Source organism: Colias eurytheme, chromosome 30 (assembly GCF_061535395.1).
Source record: "Colias eurytheme isolate Ceu_HAF_F1 chromosome 30, ilColEury1 Martin Lab GWU primary, whole genome shotgun sequence".
Classification (NCBI taxonomy): domain Eukaryota; kingdom Metazoa; phylum Arthropoda; class Insecta; order Lepidoptera; family Pieridae; genus Colias; species Colias eurytheme.
In genome coordinates this window covers 309,788-329,162 of record NC_143009.1, presented here as the reverse complement: position 1 = coordinate 329,162, position 19,375 = coordinate 309,788, and the positions used below count along the sequence as shown (strand labels likewise).

Sequence of the window (19,375 nt, the reverse complement as noted above, 5' to 3'; positions counted from 1 at the left end):
GACAGTGAGTGTACCAAAAGGTATCCACGAAAATTGATGGCAGAGACCATCACAGGCAACGATGGTTACCCACTGTATCAGCGTCGATCGCCCAATGAAAATGGTAAAATTATTATCACAACTAAAGTGAAACGAAACGATCGCGATGGCGTGGTCGATAACAGTTAAAGAATGAAAAGTGTTAATCCATGCTGCACAAATTATTCAAATTCAGTCATTTTTCTCTGAGACGTGTTTGAAGTAATAAAATAAAATACTATTACATATCAATCCATATAAATATTTATTTTGTATCATTGTATTACGTTCATCAAAGCCTAAATTAGTTCAGCTAAAAGGTAACACAACATTCATTGACAGGGCGGTACAAAGTTCGCCGGGACAGCTAGTAAGTAATATAAACATTGAAAGGATAATTATTATATCTATTATAATGAAGGTTTTCATTTTTATATTCAAGACGAATTTATAGAATAAAATAAACACACCATACAGTAATTTAAAAATTATCTATCTATCCATTACAATCCACCCAAATCTGTTAAGCAGTATAGAAATAGCGTGTAACCAAACAGACCTTTGCATTATCATATTTGTTCATATTTATTTTTTGTTTATTTTTTGAAAATTTATTGACGAAAATGACCAAACAAATTTTATGATACTATAACTTAAAAATGACGTCATATAAGTTACTTCCCAGTTTCGAAACATATACATAATATCGTTTTCCATTGACCTTGCTTTATGCTCAAGTTATTTAAGCTGGTAGACCGTAACTTATGGCCGTTCCCAATATTCAAATTTTAAGTAAATCCATGCAGTACTTTTTGAGTTTATCCCGAAAATACCTACATGCAGACAAACAGATAAAAATTCGATATCGATTAATTATAGATCACGGCCCAAGCATTCTTTAAAAAAATATTCAATGTACAGTTTTGACTTTACTACGGTTTTCCTATGGTTTTTATTATATTTGTACAGATTTCTATCAATATCAAGATGTTTGTCTGTCTTTTCCCCAAACACTGTACCGATTTGGATGCAATTTAAAATACATTTAATATTATGTACAAAGAAATTACGTAAAGGTTTTTTTATATCGGAATTCCTTCAAAGGACATGGGATTTGTCCGGAAAAAAAATTTAATAATTTAAAAAAGAATGTGCACAATATAAAACTGTATATAATATTGATTATTTTAAGTAGTTTTTAGGGAAATGTTTTATTTCCGCATTAACCGTAAAATGAAAGTATAGGATATGGTTTCATGGTTTTTATTTATTTTAGTTCATGTGGCGTAAATATTGTGTAATTGGATGCATTTTTTAAATGTTATTAACTTATATATAAACTAGAGGTCCGCCCCGGCTTCGCCCGTGGTACATATTTCGCAATAAAAGGTAGCCTATGTCCTTTCTCGGGTATCAAAGTATCTCCATACCAAATTTCATGCAAATTGGTTCAGTAGTTTAGGCGTGATTGTGTAACAGACAGACAGACAGACAGAGTTACTTTCGCATTTATAATATTAGTATGGATGACTGTGAATTTGTCTGTTATAAAAAATAATAAACTACTAATAAATAAAGGTACATTAATTTACATCTTTGTATAAATATTACATCTATACTATAATATTATAAAGTTGGAGAGTTTGTTTGTTAAGAACGCGCTAATCTCAAAAACGACTACAATCCTCGTAGACAGCTTTTAATAAATAAATAGTCCTACTAATAATCTAACTTGGATTAACACATAGGATAGGTTTTATCCTGGAAATCCCACTGGAACGGGAACTATACGGGTTTTTCTTTGAAAACGCGGGCGAAGCCGCGGGCGGAAAGCTAGTGTCGTGTATAAATTCTTTCAATAAATATTATAAAGCTGAAGAGTTTATTTGTTTGTTTGATCGCGCTAATCTCAAAAAGTACTGGTCCGATTTGAAAAATTATTTCGGTGTTAGATAGCCCATTTATCGAGGAAGGCTATAGAATATATATCATCACGCTAAGACCAACAGGAGCGGAGAAATGCGGGTGAAACCGCGCGGCACAGCTAGTCTTTCAATAAACAACCTTTTGCAGTTATTTTCAAAATAAGTTTACTATATGTTTATACAAACAGTTATAATTATAAACATTTATGTTTCACTATCCCTTTACAGAACAATGAATTTCACAGAGGAACAATCGCCCCTTCAACGAACAGACCTCACTAAAGACAAGATCACACAATGGGTGGACTCCCAATACCGTGGCGAGGGTATATCAATAGATGTGTATGGCAAGCCGAGCCAGGCGCAAATACAAGAGTTGGAGAACGTCAGGCGGCTGAGTAGAGAACTACAGGATAACTTACATGTGAGTATATCTATACGTATATCTATATATAAGCTTAAGAGTTTGTTTGTTTGAACGTGCTCATCTCAGGAACTACTGGTCCGATTTGAAAAATTCTTTCGGTGTAGCCCATTTATCGAGGAAGGCTTATAGGCTATAAATATCATCTCGCTGAGGCCAACAGGAGCTGAGCAATGCGGGTAAAATCACGGGGCACAACTAGATAGATAGGTAATTATTTATTGCACACACACAAAATTTACAATAAATACAGAAAAAGACAAATAGATGCAAGTATGTACAAATGGCGGCCTTATCGCTAGGCAGCGATCTCTTCCAGACTATTGCGTTGGGAAAAATAAAGCATGCATAATATGAAATAAGAATATAATAAATTCGATAATACATATTATATACCTAAAATAAATTATAATAAATAACTTAATACAGCGTAAGAGGAGAAAGCTAGAGCTAGTAAAAAATACAGAGACACATCTTTTACGCAGTCGGTTAATGATAGAGCTTGTATTAAGCGTTCTTAAAAATAATAACAATAGTTAAAAAAACTAAAAAACACGCTTTTTATAGAAAACCGAACTAAAAAATAGAAAATTTTTATCAAATTAGTGTATTGTCATCGGTCCTCAATAAATCTACAAAGTTTGAACGAAATCTGGTCGTTTAAAGTGGGTCAAAATCGCGCCCAAAGAAGTCGGTTACAAACATACAGGTGAAGCTAATATAAAGCGTGTAAAAACGTTAAAAATGCAGTCCCATATCAAAGAAGTTATACCATCAAGTTATGTTGTTTTTACTTATTTTGCTTACATACATGTATTTTTAGAATACACCTTGCTACGACCTTGAATGTATGGTTGTCTTCACTTTGGAATTTCCTTTTAGACTGGATAAAACTGTTTTACTTTTAAAATGTTTGAAATACAGGAAGCATAATCTATCGAAAATATAACAAGGAATCATGTACCTATCCTAGGTTTTCCTCTATCAGGACACTTTTATAGAAATGTATAGACCTGCCAAAAATCCATACTAATATTATAAATGCGAAAGTAACTCTGTCTGTCTGTCTGTTACTCAATCACGCCTAAACTACTGAACCAATTTGCATGAAATTTGGTAGGGAGATATTTTGATACCCGAGGGCGAGAACGGACATAGGCTACCTTTTATTGCGAAATATGTACCACGGGCGAAGCCGGGGCGGACCTCTAGTACATAATAAATTCATTAAAATCGGTCAAGCCTAGAGAATTTTATTTATTTATGTATGCAATATATTACATATTATATGTTTATAGACAACTAATTTTCCACCCGCGGCTTCGCTTGCAAAGAAAATGAGTAATTGTCATGCATATCACATTTTTAGAAACTCCACCCTCTCAGCCGAATTTATAAACGAGAATGATTCAAATGGGCATTGTAATCAATTTTCCTATTGTATTAGATGTTTGGCTGAGTAAAAAATTAGCCTCTAGCTCTGTAACTATCAACACTAAAATAATATAATCCTATGCTATCCTACTAATATTATATGTAAATGCGAAAGTTTGTGAGGATGTGAGCGTGTTTGTTACTGTTTCACTTACACTGTAAATACTACTGAACCGTAGTAGTATTTACAGTGTAAGTGATGACTTGGATGAACACATAGGATAGGTTATATCCCGGAAATCCCGCGGGAACGGGAGCTATGCGGGCTTTTCTTTGAAAACGCGGGCGAAGCCGTGGGCGGAAATCTAGTTAAAAGATAAAAGCTTTACAAATAAAAACAAATAAACTTTCACGAATAAAAGTATTATTAGTAAGGAGTAAGGACTACAGAGGATACTAAATTTTGTTTTTAACAGAAATAGGTATATGGAATTTGGAAAATTAACAAAAAACACAGGTTTTTGCGTGTAATTACAAAAATATATACATTTCCGTAAAAAAATTCGAGAACGCGAGCAAAAGTAATTTTATTCGCAGCCTCCATACTCTAGTTTTTATTATATTTTGTAAAGAATTTAGTTTTTTTCGCGCCGCCTCCTAGAGCGGTTGTGTAGAAGACTGCGTTGAAAAATTAAAAAGTTTGTGTATTGTGTGTGTGTGAGTGTATCATAATGGTATGTATATTTGTGTGTGCTTTTTTTATCTGTCAAAATAGAGTAATAATTACGAATTATTTAGTCTGTGGTATTATGTCAAATTGTTTTTTTTTAATATGCAAATTTGAGCGACAAAATAATTTGCGATTATATTTTTTTGGTTGAATTTTATTCATGAATGCTTTTGTTTTTTTATTGTTTTTATATTAGGTGGAAATTAGGCAGGTTAATTATGTTAATTTTAAGTGATTTGAATTTTGGAGATATTTGATACAATTTGCGCGGACGTTTTTTGGATAAATTAAATTCAAAATAATTAACGGTCCTATTATAAGAGTTACATGGTGGCAAATAAAACGCTTTCTATTTCTATTTCTATTTCTATTATATACAAATAATAACATAGCTTGTAATATTCAAAACTATACATTTTATCCAATACATCTTTAGAACAGACATACAAAAAAAATGTTTTAAAATGTTCTTATCTAATTAAGAGGAGAATAAATAAAAAAGTACCGTTCCCAAAATATATGTGACTAGCTGCTCCGCGCGGTTTCACCCCCGTGGCTCCACCCCTGTTGGTCGTAGCGTGATGATATTATATAGCCTATAACCTTCCTCGATAAATGGGCTATCTAACACCGAAAGAATTTTTCAAATCGGCCCAGTAGTTCCCGAGATTAGCGCGTTCAAACAAACAAACAAACTCTTCAGCTTTATAATATTAGTATAGATTTAAAAAAATTTTGTCTGTCTGTCTGTATGTGAAGACATCACGTGAAAACTAACGGTTCGATTTCGATTTAAAAATTAAAAATTAATCTTAATTTTTCAGTTTTATCCATAGAAGTTGTTCTGACTTCTGTAGAACCGCGAACACACAAAACGGAGAAATAAACCATCCATGCGAAGACCGACATCCGCGCGGAGTCGCGGGCGGAAGCTAGTATTAAAATATTTATATTATTTAGCATGTAGTTACAAGCTTTAAGCCAAATAGTGTTGTAGTAAAATTATTTAAAAGCGAATAAATGGGTTACGAATACTTGCCTTTTATTCGCATTAGGTTTTTTTAATATAGAGATATTTCTCAAGGTAAATATTTAAATAATTTATATTATACTTAGTGTAAACAATAATCATAGTGTGCATGGAGTACTTTAATTAATTAAGATTCTTTACTATAGATAAGATCGCATAGTTATCTAGTTTGTCTTGTTGAAAAATGGTTGCATTTTTTTCGGACTCTATCTATATATATTTTTTTTTGTTTATTTGACTCAAAAAACAAAAGCACAAGGTGTATACAGATCTTATTTGCAGGTACATACATTTTTATTTTACATACAGAGTTTAAACAATGACCCCTATGCTAGGTTATATGTCTTTATTTTGCCTTTCAATCACGTTTCAAGTCAAGTTTGAGACTTTTTCAAATGCTTTTAAAAACCCTTATTTTATAATTTCTTGAGTTTTAACAACGTGATGTGACAACGTAATAAGAATTTTTTGTGTTGTTATAAATTCGATTGGTGTTGGATTGGTGCCTTGTCTTAAGACCAGTACATTATTTGTCATTGACCTTTAAATATACCATAGAGCTCCTTCTAACAGGAAAACAGCTACAGATACACAATTACAGATAATTATTTTGTTTTTATACTCAATTAAGTCTATTTTTTTAAGTTTTATTCATGCTTTACAATTTTTGTTTCGTTTATTATTTTTTTGTCAAAATCACACGTTAAAAAATTTAGAAGATATACTATTTTTTAATAAGTAGGTATGATAAATTATATACTTATAGGACGATTCTATTGGAATGTTGAATTACTTAATAAAAAGGAACATACTAAAGAACAGGTTTATTCATTTAAAACTCATCTTATTTGAAATTTTATTGAGGTATACAATTTTGATACACAAAATGCAATAAAAACAGCGACTTTTCGGTTTTTCCCGCGCTTTATTAGCTTTTTTTCTGATCCTTTTGGCCGTAGCGTGATGTTATAAAACCTTTTTTTGATATTTCTTCATGTTCAACAATATTTTTTAATTCTAACAGTGCGAACTAATAGACCGGGAGATACTGACACAAAATTTCGAGTCATTTGTAACAGGATGGCGGTTCTACAGGGGTCTTAGTACGCAATGACAAAAAGAAAAATAATGGTGTGAACGCTGGTACCGGTGGGTTAGTCGCGTGGGCGTTAGTCGAACTCGTCGTAAAAATAGCGAAAGTCAAACGATTTGTAACACAAAAATTTTAGAATTTACCGATAGCCCATAAAAAAGAAGTAGGCGGTAGTGTTATGCCATACTTTTCCGGTATGACTTACAGCCCGCCATACCGACGCGAATGTGTTGATTTAAAAAAAACAATTATTCAACCATTTGTACCAAGCTAACTTTTGCACAGGTAACCATCGTCGTGCAGCCATTTACGAAAATCGCCATGCCATACTTTTCGGACGATTCCAAATGGTCGCCATACCGCCGAAAATCTGCAAAATTTTTTTATTTCACCTATCTTTTTGTACCAGTATTGCATTTGGCTTTTTGGAGAGTATTTGATAAAATGTGACCATTATTATATTTGCCATACTTCTAGTAGGGGGAAAAAGTGCTGTCATACTTGAAAAATAAATTTATTATTAATTTATATAAGTGAAGATTTCCAACACCTAGATCTTTGAAATTTTGTTTTTATATTCGTTGATCCTCAAACTTACAGGAAAAATAAGTGCCATACTGTTACAAATCGTTTGACTTTCGCTATTTTCCGATGAGTTCGACTAACGCCCACGTGACTAAGCCGCCGGTACCAGCGTTCACACCATCATTTTTCTTTTTGTCATTGCGTACTAAGAACCCTGTAGAACCGCCATCCTGTTACAAATGACTCGAAATTTTGTGTCAGTATCTCCCGGTCTATAAGATTGTATATGTTTTGAAACAATATTTTTGTTCTTTCTGCATGATTTATTTCTCTCTGTTTATTTTGTTATTGAAGTGAAACTTCTTTAGGCGCGTGGATTGTAAAATTCCAAGGTCACGTCATAGCAATACCGTCATAGAGTGCGATGATTTTGGTATCTTTGAATCTTGCCGAAGAAGTTTCACTTCTAGCACGTGTGCTCGGCACTCACGCTCGTATTATCTTTTTGTTTGTTTGTATTTTTTGTTTTCAAATAAGCGTTTATCTATCAATCTATACAATATTTGTACTCAGTACTTCAAAGTTTCTTGCCGGCTCTTCTCTATCGGGTATTCTCTCTTCTCTTCTATATTTTCTTCTCTACTGCTTTCAGAACCGGTAAATCTTAGTTTCAGAACGTAGGTACCTACTCACTCTAGTTGAATAAATAAATGTTTGAGTTGGAGTTTGTATAATATAATAATTAATGTTAATCTCGATGTTAATATCGATTTTAAAATGTATTATTCTCATAATTAATTGTATGGTAAGCTTACACGAGTTGTTTTTTTATCTACAAAAATACTTAGTATTTTACAATATTGTCTTGCAAGTAAATCTCGAATACAAAATAACTGACAATTTATATCAAATATCGTATAAAAACTCACCGTTTCTTTGGCCTAAACGTGTTTTAAAAACAAGTTAGTATTTTGTAAGTGGAGTTTTTTTACTTGGGTTTTTTACCTCAGATATTACCTACCTATATGGAGAATCAATACATAGTATAAAACGAAGTCGCTTTTTCTGTCCCCATGTCCCTTAGATCATTAATAATGATCTAAGCTATGTCCCTATGTATGCTTAAATCTTTAAAACTATACGCAACGGATTTTGATGCGGTTTTTTGTAATTGATAGAGTGATTCAAGAGGAAGGTTTTAGTATATAATTTATTAGGTTTTAGACAAAGCGGGCGAAGCCGCGGGCGGTAAGCTAGTAATTGATAATTGATTAAAAGTGCGATGTCCCAATTTAGGGAATGGGGATCGTAGACTATCATTAATCATTTTAAAATAGCTTTATAATAATTATAGAAATTAAAAAAAAAATAACAGATCATTTTTTGTGTTCATTTTAAACACAACAACCAAAATAAAAAGGCTTTTTAACTATGTAAAAAGCTTTTTGGAGTAGGTGATTATAACGCATGGTTGCCTAATGCAATAATGATAAACCACAGTGATAAACATTTTAAATAGAAGAAATAACAAGTTCTAATACTGATCTTATATATAAAAATGAATCGCAAAATGTGTTGGTAAGCGCATAACTCGAGAACGGCTGAACCGATTTCGATAATTCTTTTATTATTATATTCCTTGAAGTACGAGGATGGTTCTTATGTAGAGAAAACGTAAACATGTACCACGGGCGAAGCCGGGGCGGACCGCTAGTATTAAAATAAAATTAAGAAATCCGATGAATAAAATAATCAGCTCGGATTTTAATTTTTTTTAGTTTTCTGAATATCAATTTTGGACAATAACTCTATTTAACATACTTATATTACATCTTATATATAAAATTCTCGTGTCACAATGTTAGTCTGCATACTCCTCCGAAACGGGTGGACCGATTCTCATGAAATTTTCTGTGCATATCGGGTAAGTCTGAGAATCGGCCAACATCTATTTTTCATATGTACCACGGGCGAAGCCGGGGCGGACCGCTAGTTTATATTTAAATTTTATAATTACTTTCATTCAAATAATAGGTACAATATAATCCAAGGCTAAACATGTTTTACTTAATTTATTTATTGCACGCCTCATAAGCGAAGCGTTGAGGTGGGTACTACTGTCACTTCGCGCAAAACATCTGATTTTTCAAACTTAAAATGTCTTTATTTATCATACATTGCACTTGTAAGATAATACATACACACACATATTAAGAAAAAACACTATTTTTAACGTTCATGATATTTTTGATGTCATTTTTGTTATTTAAACTAGTTAAAAAACAGTTTAAAAAAGTTCTGTCTTGGACGTCCGTGTGTCTGTATGTGCGGATCCTTTTTCTTGCTAACACGATAGCGACCGAAATACTTTACTAATCGAGTCTTTTTTTTTCTCTTACGCTTGAGTATGCTCAGGAATAGAACCCTTTCATTTTTCAGGGTCTGATTCGATGTGGTTTAATTGTTATTAAATAAACAAAAATAATAATTAATAAATATTTATTAAAAAAAATTATGAGGCGTGCACTTTTGGATTTTCCAAATTTATTTTTAATCTACAAATATGTAGTAGGTAGGTAGGTAGTAGGTATTTACTTACATAATATATGTTTAGGTATTTTTTTGCCAAAATTTATTGTTAAAACTTAAAATCTTGAAGACGGACAAAAATTTAGACATTTTGCACTCAAACTGAAACTCAAACTCAATTCTTTATTCATGTAATATACGTGTTAAATTTTTATACCTAAGGACATAATGTATATAAAACGAATTTTAGTCGCAATAACCCGGGGGATTACCGTCAAATGTGGCTACTTGACCTTTACTTGGCAACTTGACCACACCTTCCGTTTAACAACAAAATATCAAATTTTGTAGAATTGAAAGCAAATTGACCTAACGTATCGATGTTGGTAGGTTTTTAAAATATTAATTGGCAACATATTTTAATTTTAAAGCGGTAACGCTGTTGGTTCTCGCAATATAACGTATCGAAGTGTGACTGTGACTAAGGATCTTTTGCCGGTGTCAGTATTATTATGTTTGTAGAGCTTAAACTGCACATCTCAGGTGAGTACAGTTTTGATATGTTGTGTAATAAACCCTAGAGATTGATTTTACAGTGGGAACTATCCAACTTTAGGCTCATCTGTCGAAATATTTGCTTGGGCATTGATGCCTCAGGTTAGGTCAAGTTGCCATTGACCGCTGCGTGGCAACTTGACCTACGCCTAGGGTTGACACAAAAAATAACGTGACTGCATTTTTTCCTTTTTTTATCTGTTTCGAGTTTTGCATACTAAAATCAATAAATTTGCTGCAAATTTCGGACAATCCAGATACTTATACTCTCTTTGATGACAACGATTTAGCATATTTCTAATGAAAAATAAATGATTCCTTACCTATTAATAAACACCTATAAGTATTAAGTAATATACATATACATATGTATTAAATTTAGTTTAATAAATAAATAGTTCATTAAAATTTGTGTCTTGTTTGTGACAACCCTATCCGACATGTAATGCTTTGTATGAAATCATTACAAATCCCGTGGCAACTTGACCAGGTAGCCAGAGCCTAACAGTTTATTGTAAAGCTTCGGGCTGCAATATTTAAAAAGTCGAAGAATTAAAAAGTAATAGCAACTTAGCCTAAAACAAGAATGTTAAGCATCTACCTATGAAAACTGATGTGCAAGGTCAAGATACCACATCAGTGTCAACTTGACCTGTATTACGTTTATTTGTAAATAATGTCAGATTCAATATATTTTAAAGAAATACCTAGTAAAAGTGAATGATGAAATCATTCATGACATGAACAAATCATAAAATGTTAATAAAAGTTTAATATAAATAAGTTAGCTAAGAAAAAGTAAAAAAATGTGGTCAAGTAGCCACATTTGACCGGTACTTTATGTATATTTTGAAATTTTACTGTAGTTAGGTTAATTATTTTTATTCCGTTCCAAACTTCATCTAAACTAGTCCTTTGGTTTATTCGTAAAAGCGATATAACTTATAGACATATACAGGCATCCTACTAATATTATAATTATGCGAAAGTTTGTGAGGATGGATGTGTATGTGTTTGTTATTCTTTCACGCAAATACTACTGAACCGATTACAATGAAATTTAGCACACATATAGAGGATAACTTGGATTAACACATAGGCTTTATCCTAAAAACCCGCGATAACGGGAACTATGTGGATTTTTCTTTGAAAACGCGGGCGAAGCCGCGGGCGGAAAGCTAGTTCATTATAATTATGGATACCTATATTCCGAATGTTTCATTTCCTTGTGTCTCCTTCAAGTTAAAACAAAAGAAATAAAGATTAACTAGAATACCTTCAGACGTGATGTTATTTAAAAATATTATAGCGCACGTGGTTTTTAATATGTTTTAGTAAAACGCAAATGCCATACGCTAGTAATATGCAGTATGCATATCACGTAATTTCAATGCTAATGTACTAGGTATTTAGATATTCTAGATTTTCTAGATCTCTTAATATGTTCTGATGTAAACAATGTATTTGTCTTGTAATAATGTTAGGGATATGTTTTGTCTTCTATCCTACTAACACAAGCGAAAAGCTTATAGTATGGGATCAGATCGTGCCGTGTGTGAAATATGTACTGAAATATTTATTGAAGTGAAAACTTCTTTAGCGGCGTTGAGCACTTTTTCTGTAATGGGTATAAAATCTTAAACTCACGTCAGGACACGTGACCTGATCGAAAAAGCGTAAGACGGATACCATTCCAAAATATCAAACATGCTCAACGTTAATAATCAAGTTTTCACTTCTGCCGGCACTCCCCCAGTGCAACCCGACTTTTTTTATTCATTTAAGTATTTAATAAAAATAAGTTTGTAAAGTAAAAGATTGTTTAAGTAATTGACAAAACTCTATATTCTGATGTGATACAAAAATAAATCATTTTATTTCCGTAAAAAAATAGGTTTTTTGTAACTACTACTGATTTCGGATGATAATAAAATTGTAATAAATTTAAATATTACCTAAGCACCTGCACGGGCGACAAAAATCTGTTCGTATCTAACGAACAAAAAAAAAGCTCTGCTACTACCTACTCCATAAATCATAAAATTATGTAAATTGTAACTCATATATCTACTTTAAATTCTACAATGTAATTTTTTTGTTTCATATCATTAAAATAAAAATTAGATTCCTTATTACGGTGCATTAACATCAAACGAACATAGAGCTAGAGCAAGAGCATTATTTCGTCATCTTTTAGTGTAAACGAAAACTCGTATTCAGTGTTGTTCAGTATTAGAACATTGCATAGAATCTTTTCGAACGCACTTAGAATAACGTAAGAATGCTCTACGCCTGTTTACACTAAAATAATTTGACATATATTGGGGTTAGAATGAGTATTTGCTCGTTTGATGCAAATGCACTGTTAAAGAATCGTTTGCGCTACACATAGCCCCAAAACAATTGAATTCTTCTATGTACATAATCATAATATATATAAATCTCGTGTCACAATGTTTGTCCTCAATGGACTCCTAAACCACTTAACCGATTATAATAAAATTCGCACACCATGTGCAGTTCGATCCAACTTGAGAGATAGGATAGTTTAAACATGTAGGTACCACGGGCGAAGCCGGGGCGGACCACTAGTGTAATATGTATATTATTATGAGACTTAACATGCTTTTTAAAATTCCAGGAACTAGAAAATTCCATCCGCATAGCCGACGTGGAGAACCAAGCAATGAACCCAACAGCTCCTATCCTGGACTACTCCGAAGACCACGAGTTCGTTTCCGCCAACCAGCTCGATGACTACTACGCGAAAGAAGACCAAGCTGATGCTGTGGCGGAGGAAAAGCGTCGTCTGACGAAGGGTATAGCGTCAAGGACAGATATACAGGCGTTTTATAGGAACCAGTGTGTTTTGGTTACGGGTGGCACTGGGTTTCTGGGGAAAGGTTGGTTGCATGGTTTTTTTTGTTAGATTAAGTGGTATTTTTTAGTGTTTGTACAAGAGTATTATACATTTAGAAATTAATGAGTTTAACGGATATCTAATTCTTTTTAACGGATTTTAAATGTTAAAAATATTATCTATGATATTATGACGATGCAAAAGTACTTCTAGAAGAAGTCTAATTGAATAAATAAATGTTTAAGTTTGATTAGTTTTTATTTATAAGATTCTCGAAAACTCGAAATTGTTAAATAAAAAAAGTTACTATTAGACGATAAGTGATCAATTACAAGGATGTTTAAATAATGTTACAAGTGATCAATTACTAAGATGTGTACCTACGTATAAATGTACAACAATTTCTGATATTACATCTGATTTAATGTTCACAAAAATATAAAATACATATTTAAGTTTGTCACTTACAGAGCAAGATCCCAGGGTCGCCTATTTTCAGACCTATTTTCTGACAGATGAAAGAACTATTGAGTAGTATGTACTACTATTGTACGCCTACCAGCTGGCTTGTTCAAACGGCCAATTTCTTTAATTTATTAGAAAAAAATTGGTGAAGTAATATTAAAAATAAGTCAAGTAGTTTCTGGCCTTATTTCCTACAAATAAAAAAAATCTGCAAATGCAAACAAAGCCGCGAGTAAAAGCTCTATTATTATAATTATCTTCACATATGTACATATTATGCAGACGAACGTGACCTTAAGCAAGTCCATTTCATTTAAAATTTAAATCCATTGTCATTGTAATCAATTTATTTATTTATTTATTTTATATCTAAATTCTAAACTAATATTATAAAGCTGAAGAGTTTGTTTGTTTGTTTGTTTGAACACGCTAATCTCAAGAACTACTGGTCCGAATGGAAAAATTCTTTCGGTGTTAGATAGCCCATTTATCGAGGAAAGCTATTTATATCATTGTGTTAAGAACTTAAGACCAGCAGGAGCGGAGCCATGCGGGGAAAACCGTTAGGCACAGCTAGTTCTCAATACAATGAATTGACTTTGTGAATAGTGCCTAAACTGGAAAGAAATAATTAAAGCAATTATTGTTTTTTTTATTATATGTGCATAGTACATCTTCTAATATGTCCGTATTTAAGCAAAAAGGAACCACCCAGCAAAAACGCACTTCTGAGATATCAAAGGATTTACAAAAACATTTGCAGCTCTGTTAGATGAAGTAAAGTTAAAATTTATTTTATTTAAATTCATTGATAAATTACTTATTTAAGTATGTGTATATAAATTTGCTCTGAATATTCTTAAACTTTCTAGATAATTAAGAAAATGTGCATGTGGTTCCTTTTAACATTTATCAATTGATAGGTTTTCTCTTATACAAAAAGGAACCACATCCCAGGGATTTAATGATATAAATGAAACTATGTATTTATAATATCGTAATTAAAGCTTTAATTTATAAAATATATAAAATAATACTTATATAGGACGTTTATTCGACGTTATCATCAAATTGGATTTTGAAATCCACCGTGTCTAGTCCATCTATGTGGTCTTCTATTGCATCATCACTAATGAGACCGTTATAAAAACTGTGCATCTTGTGGAATGAGATGTAATATGGACTGAATATCGCTAGAAGGTGAAAAAAGCTTCTCCAGAGGCAGCGACGTATAAGGTTCTTCGTTATTTTCTGTAATAAATAGAAAAAAAGCTTTAAATCAAAATAATAAAGCCGCGTGGCTTTTATACGTAGGTAGGCATATGGCGACAGCAAAATATTATTAGTTCTTATAAAGCCGTGTCCCTACTAGACGACTAAGTATGTTGTATGTACATGCACCATGTACAAAAAACTGGCTAAGTGCGAGTCGGACTCGCGCAACGAAGAGTTCCGTACCATTATCTATAAAAACGCCAAAAAAATCACGGCTTATTGCATGGGAGCTTCTTAAATATTTATTAAGCTATTGCATAGCTTCTATCGCGGGCCTTGAGCGCGGGGACCGAATCGAAAAATTCCGTTACGAAAAAACCTCACGCTCTCCACTCCGACGGGCTCGGAGGTGTGGCTTGAAGGCATGCTATGCAATAGCTTTACCATGGCAGTCCCCAAGTGCCACACGTCTTTTTTTATTCTGTTTTTTAGTATGTGTTGTTACAGCGGCATCAGAAATACATCATATGAAATTTCGACTATCTAACTGTCACACAGAGGGATAGACAGACGGACAGCGGAGTCTTAGTAATAGGGTCTCGTTTTACCCTTTGGGTACGGAACCCTAAAAATCATACGCAACAGTGGCAACCCTAGCAAAAAATTAAATAAACTTGTTAAAATTTTGAATTTCGCAGGCTAGGGCCTTGTTCCGGTCAAAACAGTAGCCGCGCGAGTTTTAAAATCAAACAAATAATTATATGCGCTGAATGATGTGGCTGAATGTACTGTACTGAATCTGAATCTAAACGTATTTTACCAAAATAGTAGGTAGGTACCTAGATCATCGACAGTTATTTTTAAAACAGGGTTTAGACTTTAGTAGTTTCATCTCACAATGACAGATGAATCGAAACAAAATGATCTCTTAATTCGACTCGCCGCGCCTTCGTGAACAACGACATTGTCGTTAAAATACGTAAATCCACAGAGGATTCCTCTTGTACTTACTTAATGAACTATCTTCTTAAAATCACACCACAATCGGGAATGAATCAAAAGTGGATAAAGCGTACCTGCATCTCAGATTCAATAAGTACTTAAATGCATTAAATAAAACTACTTACCCGTTGTATCTTCATTATTATCTTCGGTGTTCGTCTCCAATGCTTTTCTTACCAATTGCTTGCTTATTTATTTATTACTAAACATTTTCACATTTAATTTTAAAGGTAATTAACAAAAACAATAGAACTTACTTCGCGGAGGAAAAAAACACCCTCACGTATTCGAACTACTTCGCTGAATGCAAAGAGTACTATAATAATACGGGCTGAATGTCACCTATATTGACAGATGTTCGACGTTTTACTTAAAAAATTGGAGTTTTGCACTTAAGTAATGAAATACGTTGTTTAAAGATGAGAAGCATTGTAACAAGTCAAGGCATTTGGTTCCATATAGCGATGATGGGTTTCAGAATGTTTTACAATATTTATTTATGCATAATAGAACCGAATGCTTGTGGTTTTATTTTGCAATAAAAAATTACAATTAAATTATGTATTTATTTTACGCATAACCATACCACAGAAACTTGGTTCCATTTTGTGTATTAAAAATAATTGTTATTAATAGAAATATGTGTAATGTATAATGGTACCAAGTAGGTGTGGATCTGTTTTGTATAAAATGACATGATAGTAATATCGTTTATTTGTTTGAACAATGCAGTCCCGTGGTGCTGTGGTTCGGTTTTGCTTAATATGGTATTATTCGTTGTTGCTGGTGGTTCCTTTCTGCTTTTAGTATACCTTGTTTCCAACGTAAAAATCATGTGGTTCTTGTTTGTATAAGAATTTAGACCACTTTTGAATGAGTATTCTTCAATAAAAGTAAAAAACGAAATTTGTCGAGTGGTTCCATTTTGCATAAATACGGACATATATAAAAATGAAAGCCGTTTTCCTTGGTCACGGCATCACGCGTGTACCTACGGGTGGACCGATTTGTATAATTCTTTTTTTATAATATTCCTTGAAGTACGAGGAAGGTTCTTATGTAGAGAAAACGTAAATATGTACCACGGGCGAAGCCGGGGCGGACCGCTAGTACCTTATAAACACTCCATAAAATTCTATTATTTTCGCATTATCATGACACAGCATAATTTATTCATTCAAATTTCAATATAATAATTAATGATCGTGAAAATTCAATACCGACTGACAAAATAAAATATCAAAACAGCATAATCTTAGCATAATATATAATCTTATTTGTTTGGAGATAAATAAATAATTAAATGAATACAAAATCGCGATAGGAAGAAGGATATCCTTCCATTAAAAATCTTGAAATTGAGGTCAGATTTAGGTACATATTGTTAAAATGTTTTTTTGCAGAACATGTTTTTTATTTAATAAATGAACATATATATTATAGTTTATTATATATTTTTTATGAAATATTTTTTTTTAGCTTAGCCTTCCTCGATAAATTGGCTATCTCGAAAGAATATTTCAGATCGCATCAGTAGTTCCTGAGATTAGCGCGTTCAAGCAAATAAACAAACAAACTCTTCAGCTTTATGGAGGCTTTAGGTAAGCTATAGGCATATCATCACGCTAAGACCAACAGGAGCGACGCACTACGGGTGAAACTGCGGAGCACAGCTAGTTAGCAATAAAATCCATAGTACTAATTAAACAACTTCGAAATGACTTTTATGATTTTTAACACACTTATACAGGGTGTCCCGCTTTCGGTATACTAAGCGCGAAGGGACTTGTAGTTTTGCATACACTGATCACATAAAAAATACTTAAATAACAAAATTACGCGAAAAATTTTTTGCTAAATTTTTCCCTAAAATCCATGTATTCGTCTCTAGCTTCGCGCAGCCGGCATATACCGCTTCGCTAATGTGAGTATTTTGTCTATGAAAACATAATCTTAAATTATAGCTCACATGCGGGTGGCAAAGTTGGACGGTTTGCTTGTTGGGGGTGTACACATGGAATTTTAAGAATTCCTCTATTTAAAAAAAAATGCGTCTGGAATTTTATAATTATTTTTTACGTACTCAGCGTATGCAAAACTACAAGTCCCTTTGCGCTTAGTATACCAAAAGTGGGACACCCTGTATAGTTATTGGCTTCACCTGTACCTATATGCTTTTTTAAACTATATTTCTTACTAGTTGTTCCCCGCGGTTTCACCTGCGTGGCTTCGCTCCTGTAGGTCTTAGTGTGATTATATATAGCCTATAGCTTTCCTCGATAAATGGGCTATCTAACACCGAAAGAATTTTTCAAATCGGACCTGTAGTTCCCGAGATTAGCGCGTTCAAACAAACAAACTCTTCAGCTTTATAATATTAGTATAGATTTGTGTACTAGTAAACTATTTTTATACTCAAAGGATGTCGTAGCAAAACAGCATAGCATAATATAATTTTCTAGATTTACTTAATTAACTGCAATTAAAAAGCCATTATATTTTTCCTTTAAATCACAATCCAGTTATGTATGTCACCTTGGCTATTAGTTCCCATAGCCTTACAAAACTTAGGTACTGTTAGGGAAAACCCTTGTTATTATTTCTATAATTTTTGTACTATTGTTGTTATAACGACCTTTATAGGTACCTATGGATCAGTTTTCTATGAACTTGAGAAATAAGAGGAAAATTTCACGTATGTCATGTGATTTTCAAGTTAAAATTGCGAGAAAATAAAGAAAATTGAATATAAATAAAAAAAAATCCCCAGGCGTCCGCCATTTATACATTTTGAAGCCAAATGTCCGCCATTATAATATTTTTTTTTTAGATTTTTGATGCAATCAATTAATGTTCTTTTTTATGTCACAGAATAAAAAAAGAGGCTATAAATTCGACTGCATGTTTTTGTGTTTTTTATTGTATTGCCTTTTATGTGTTTGTGTGTTTGCGTGGTTTTCATATTGTATGAGCATGTTTTTTGTTTTTGTGTGTGTTTTTAGTACATAGATTAAAGGTGAGTTAATAATTTTTTTTCGCTTATTTTTTGCACGAAGCTGTTTGTGCTGAATTTTGGCTTTTTCCTTATCTTTCAATAATTAGGTAAATACATTATGATGCCGGAAAATTACGCTTTTTCATGGTCTACTTTTTGTTGAATTTTAATGATAATTGCTGGACGTGCAGTATTGTTTTATTTTAATGTTGAACAAATTACGTTTTTGTATTATCTATTTTTGAAATCAGTAAAAAAACATTGTTTTTTTGTATGTAATACGATACAACAATAATAAACGCTTCTTTGTAATCCATACTAATATTATAAATGCGAAAGTAACTCTGTCTGTCTGTCTGTCTGTTACTCAATCACGCCTTAACTACTGAACCAATTTCAATGAAATTTGGTATAGAGATATTTTGATACCCGAGAAAGGACATAGGCTACTTTTTACCCCGGGACATAGGATAGGTTTTATCCAGGAAGTCCCACGGGAACGGGAACTATGCGGGTTTTCCTTTGACTGTGCGGGGAAAGCCGCGGGTGGAAAGCTAGTGTGTAGATAATTATGTCTGTTTCTCTTTTACGCAGAATCAAATCAAAAATCAAATCAAATCATTTATTTGCAATTA

The 19,375-nt window shown here is 32.7% G+C and overlaps 1 protein-coding gene across 2 annotated transcripts in view; it reads left to right on the top strand.

The window, feature by feature from the left end:
- LOC149895643 (fatty acyl-CoA reductase wat-like) overlaps positions 1 to 19,375 on the top strand; it is a 42,075-nt gene that overhangs the window by 9,824 nt on the left and 12,876 nt on the right. Inside the window, exons 2-3 of one of the 2 annotated variants that reach the window (XM_090118663.1) lie at positions 2,172 to 2,367; positions 12,845 to 13,106. In XM_090118663.1, coding sequence (XP_089974789.1) covers positions 2,176 to 2,367; positions 12,845 to 13,106 — 454 coding nt within the window. In that variant the 5' untranslated portion in view covers positions 2,172 to 2,175. Of the gene's footprint in view, positions 1 to 2,171; positions 2,368 to 4,380; positions 4,476 to 12,844; positions 13,107 to 19,375 lie in introns of those variants that run through there. The other variant, XM_090118664.1, reaches the window with a different exon arrangement.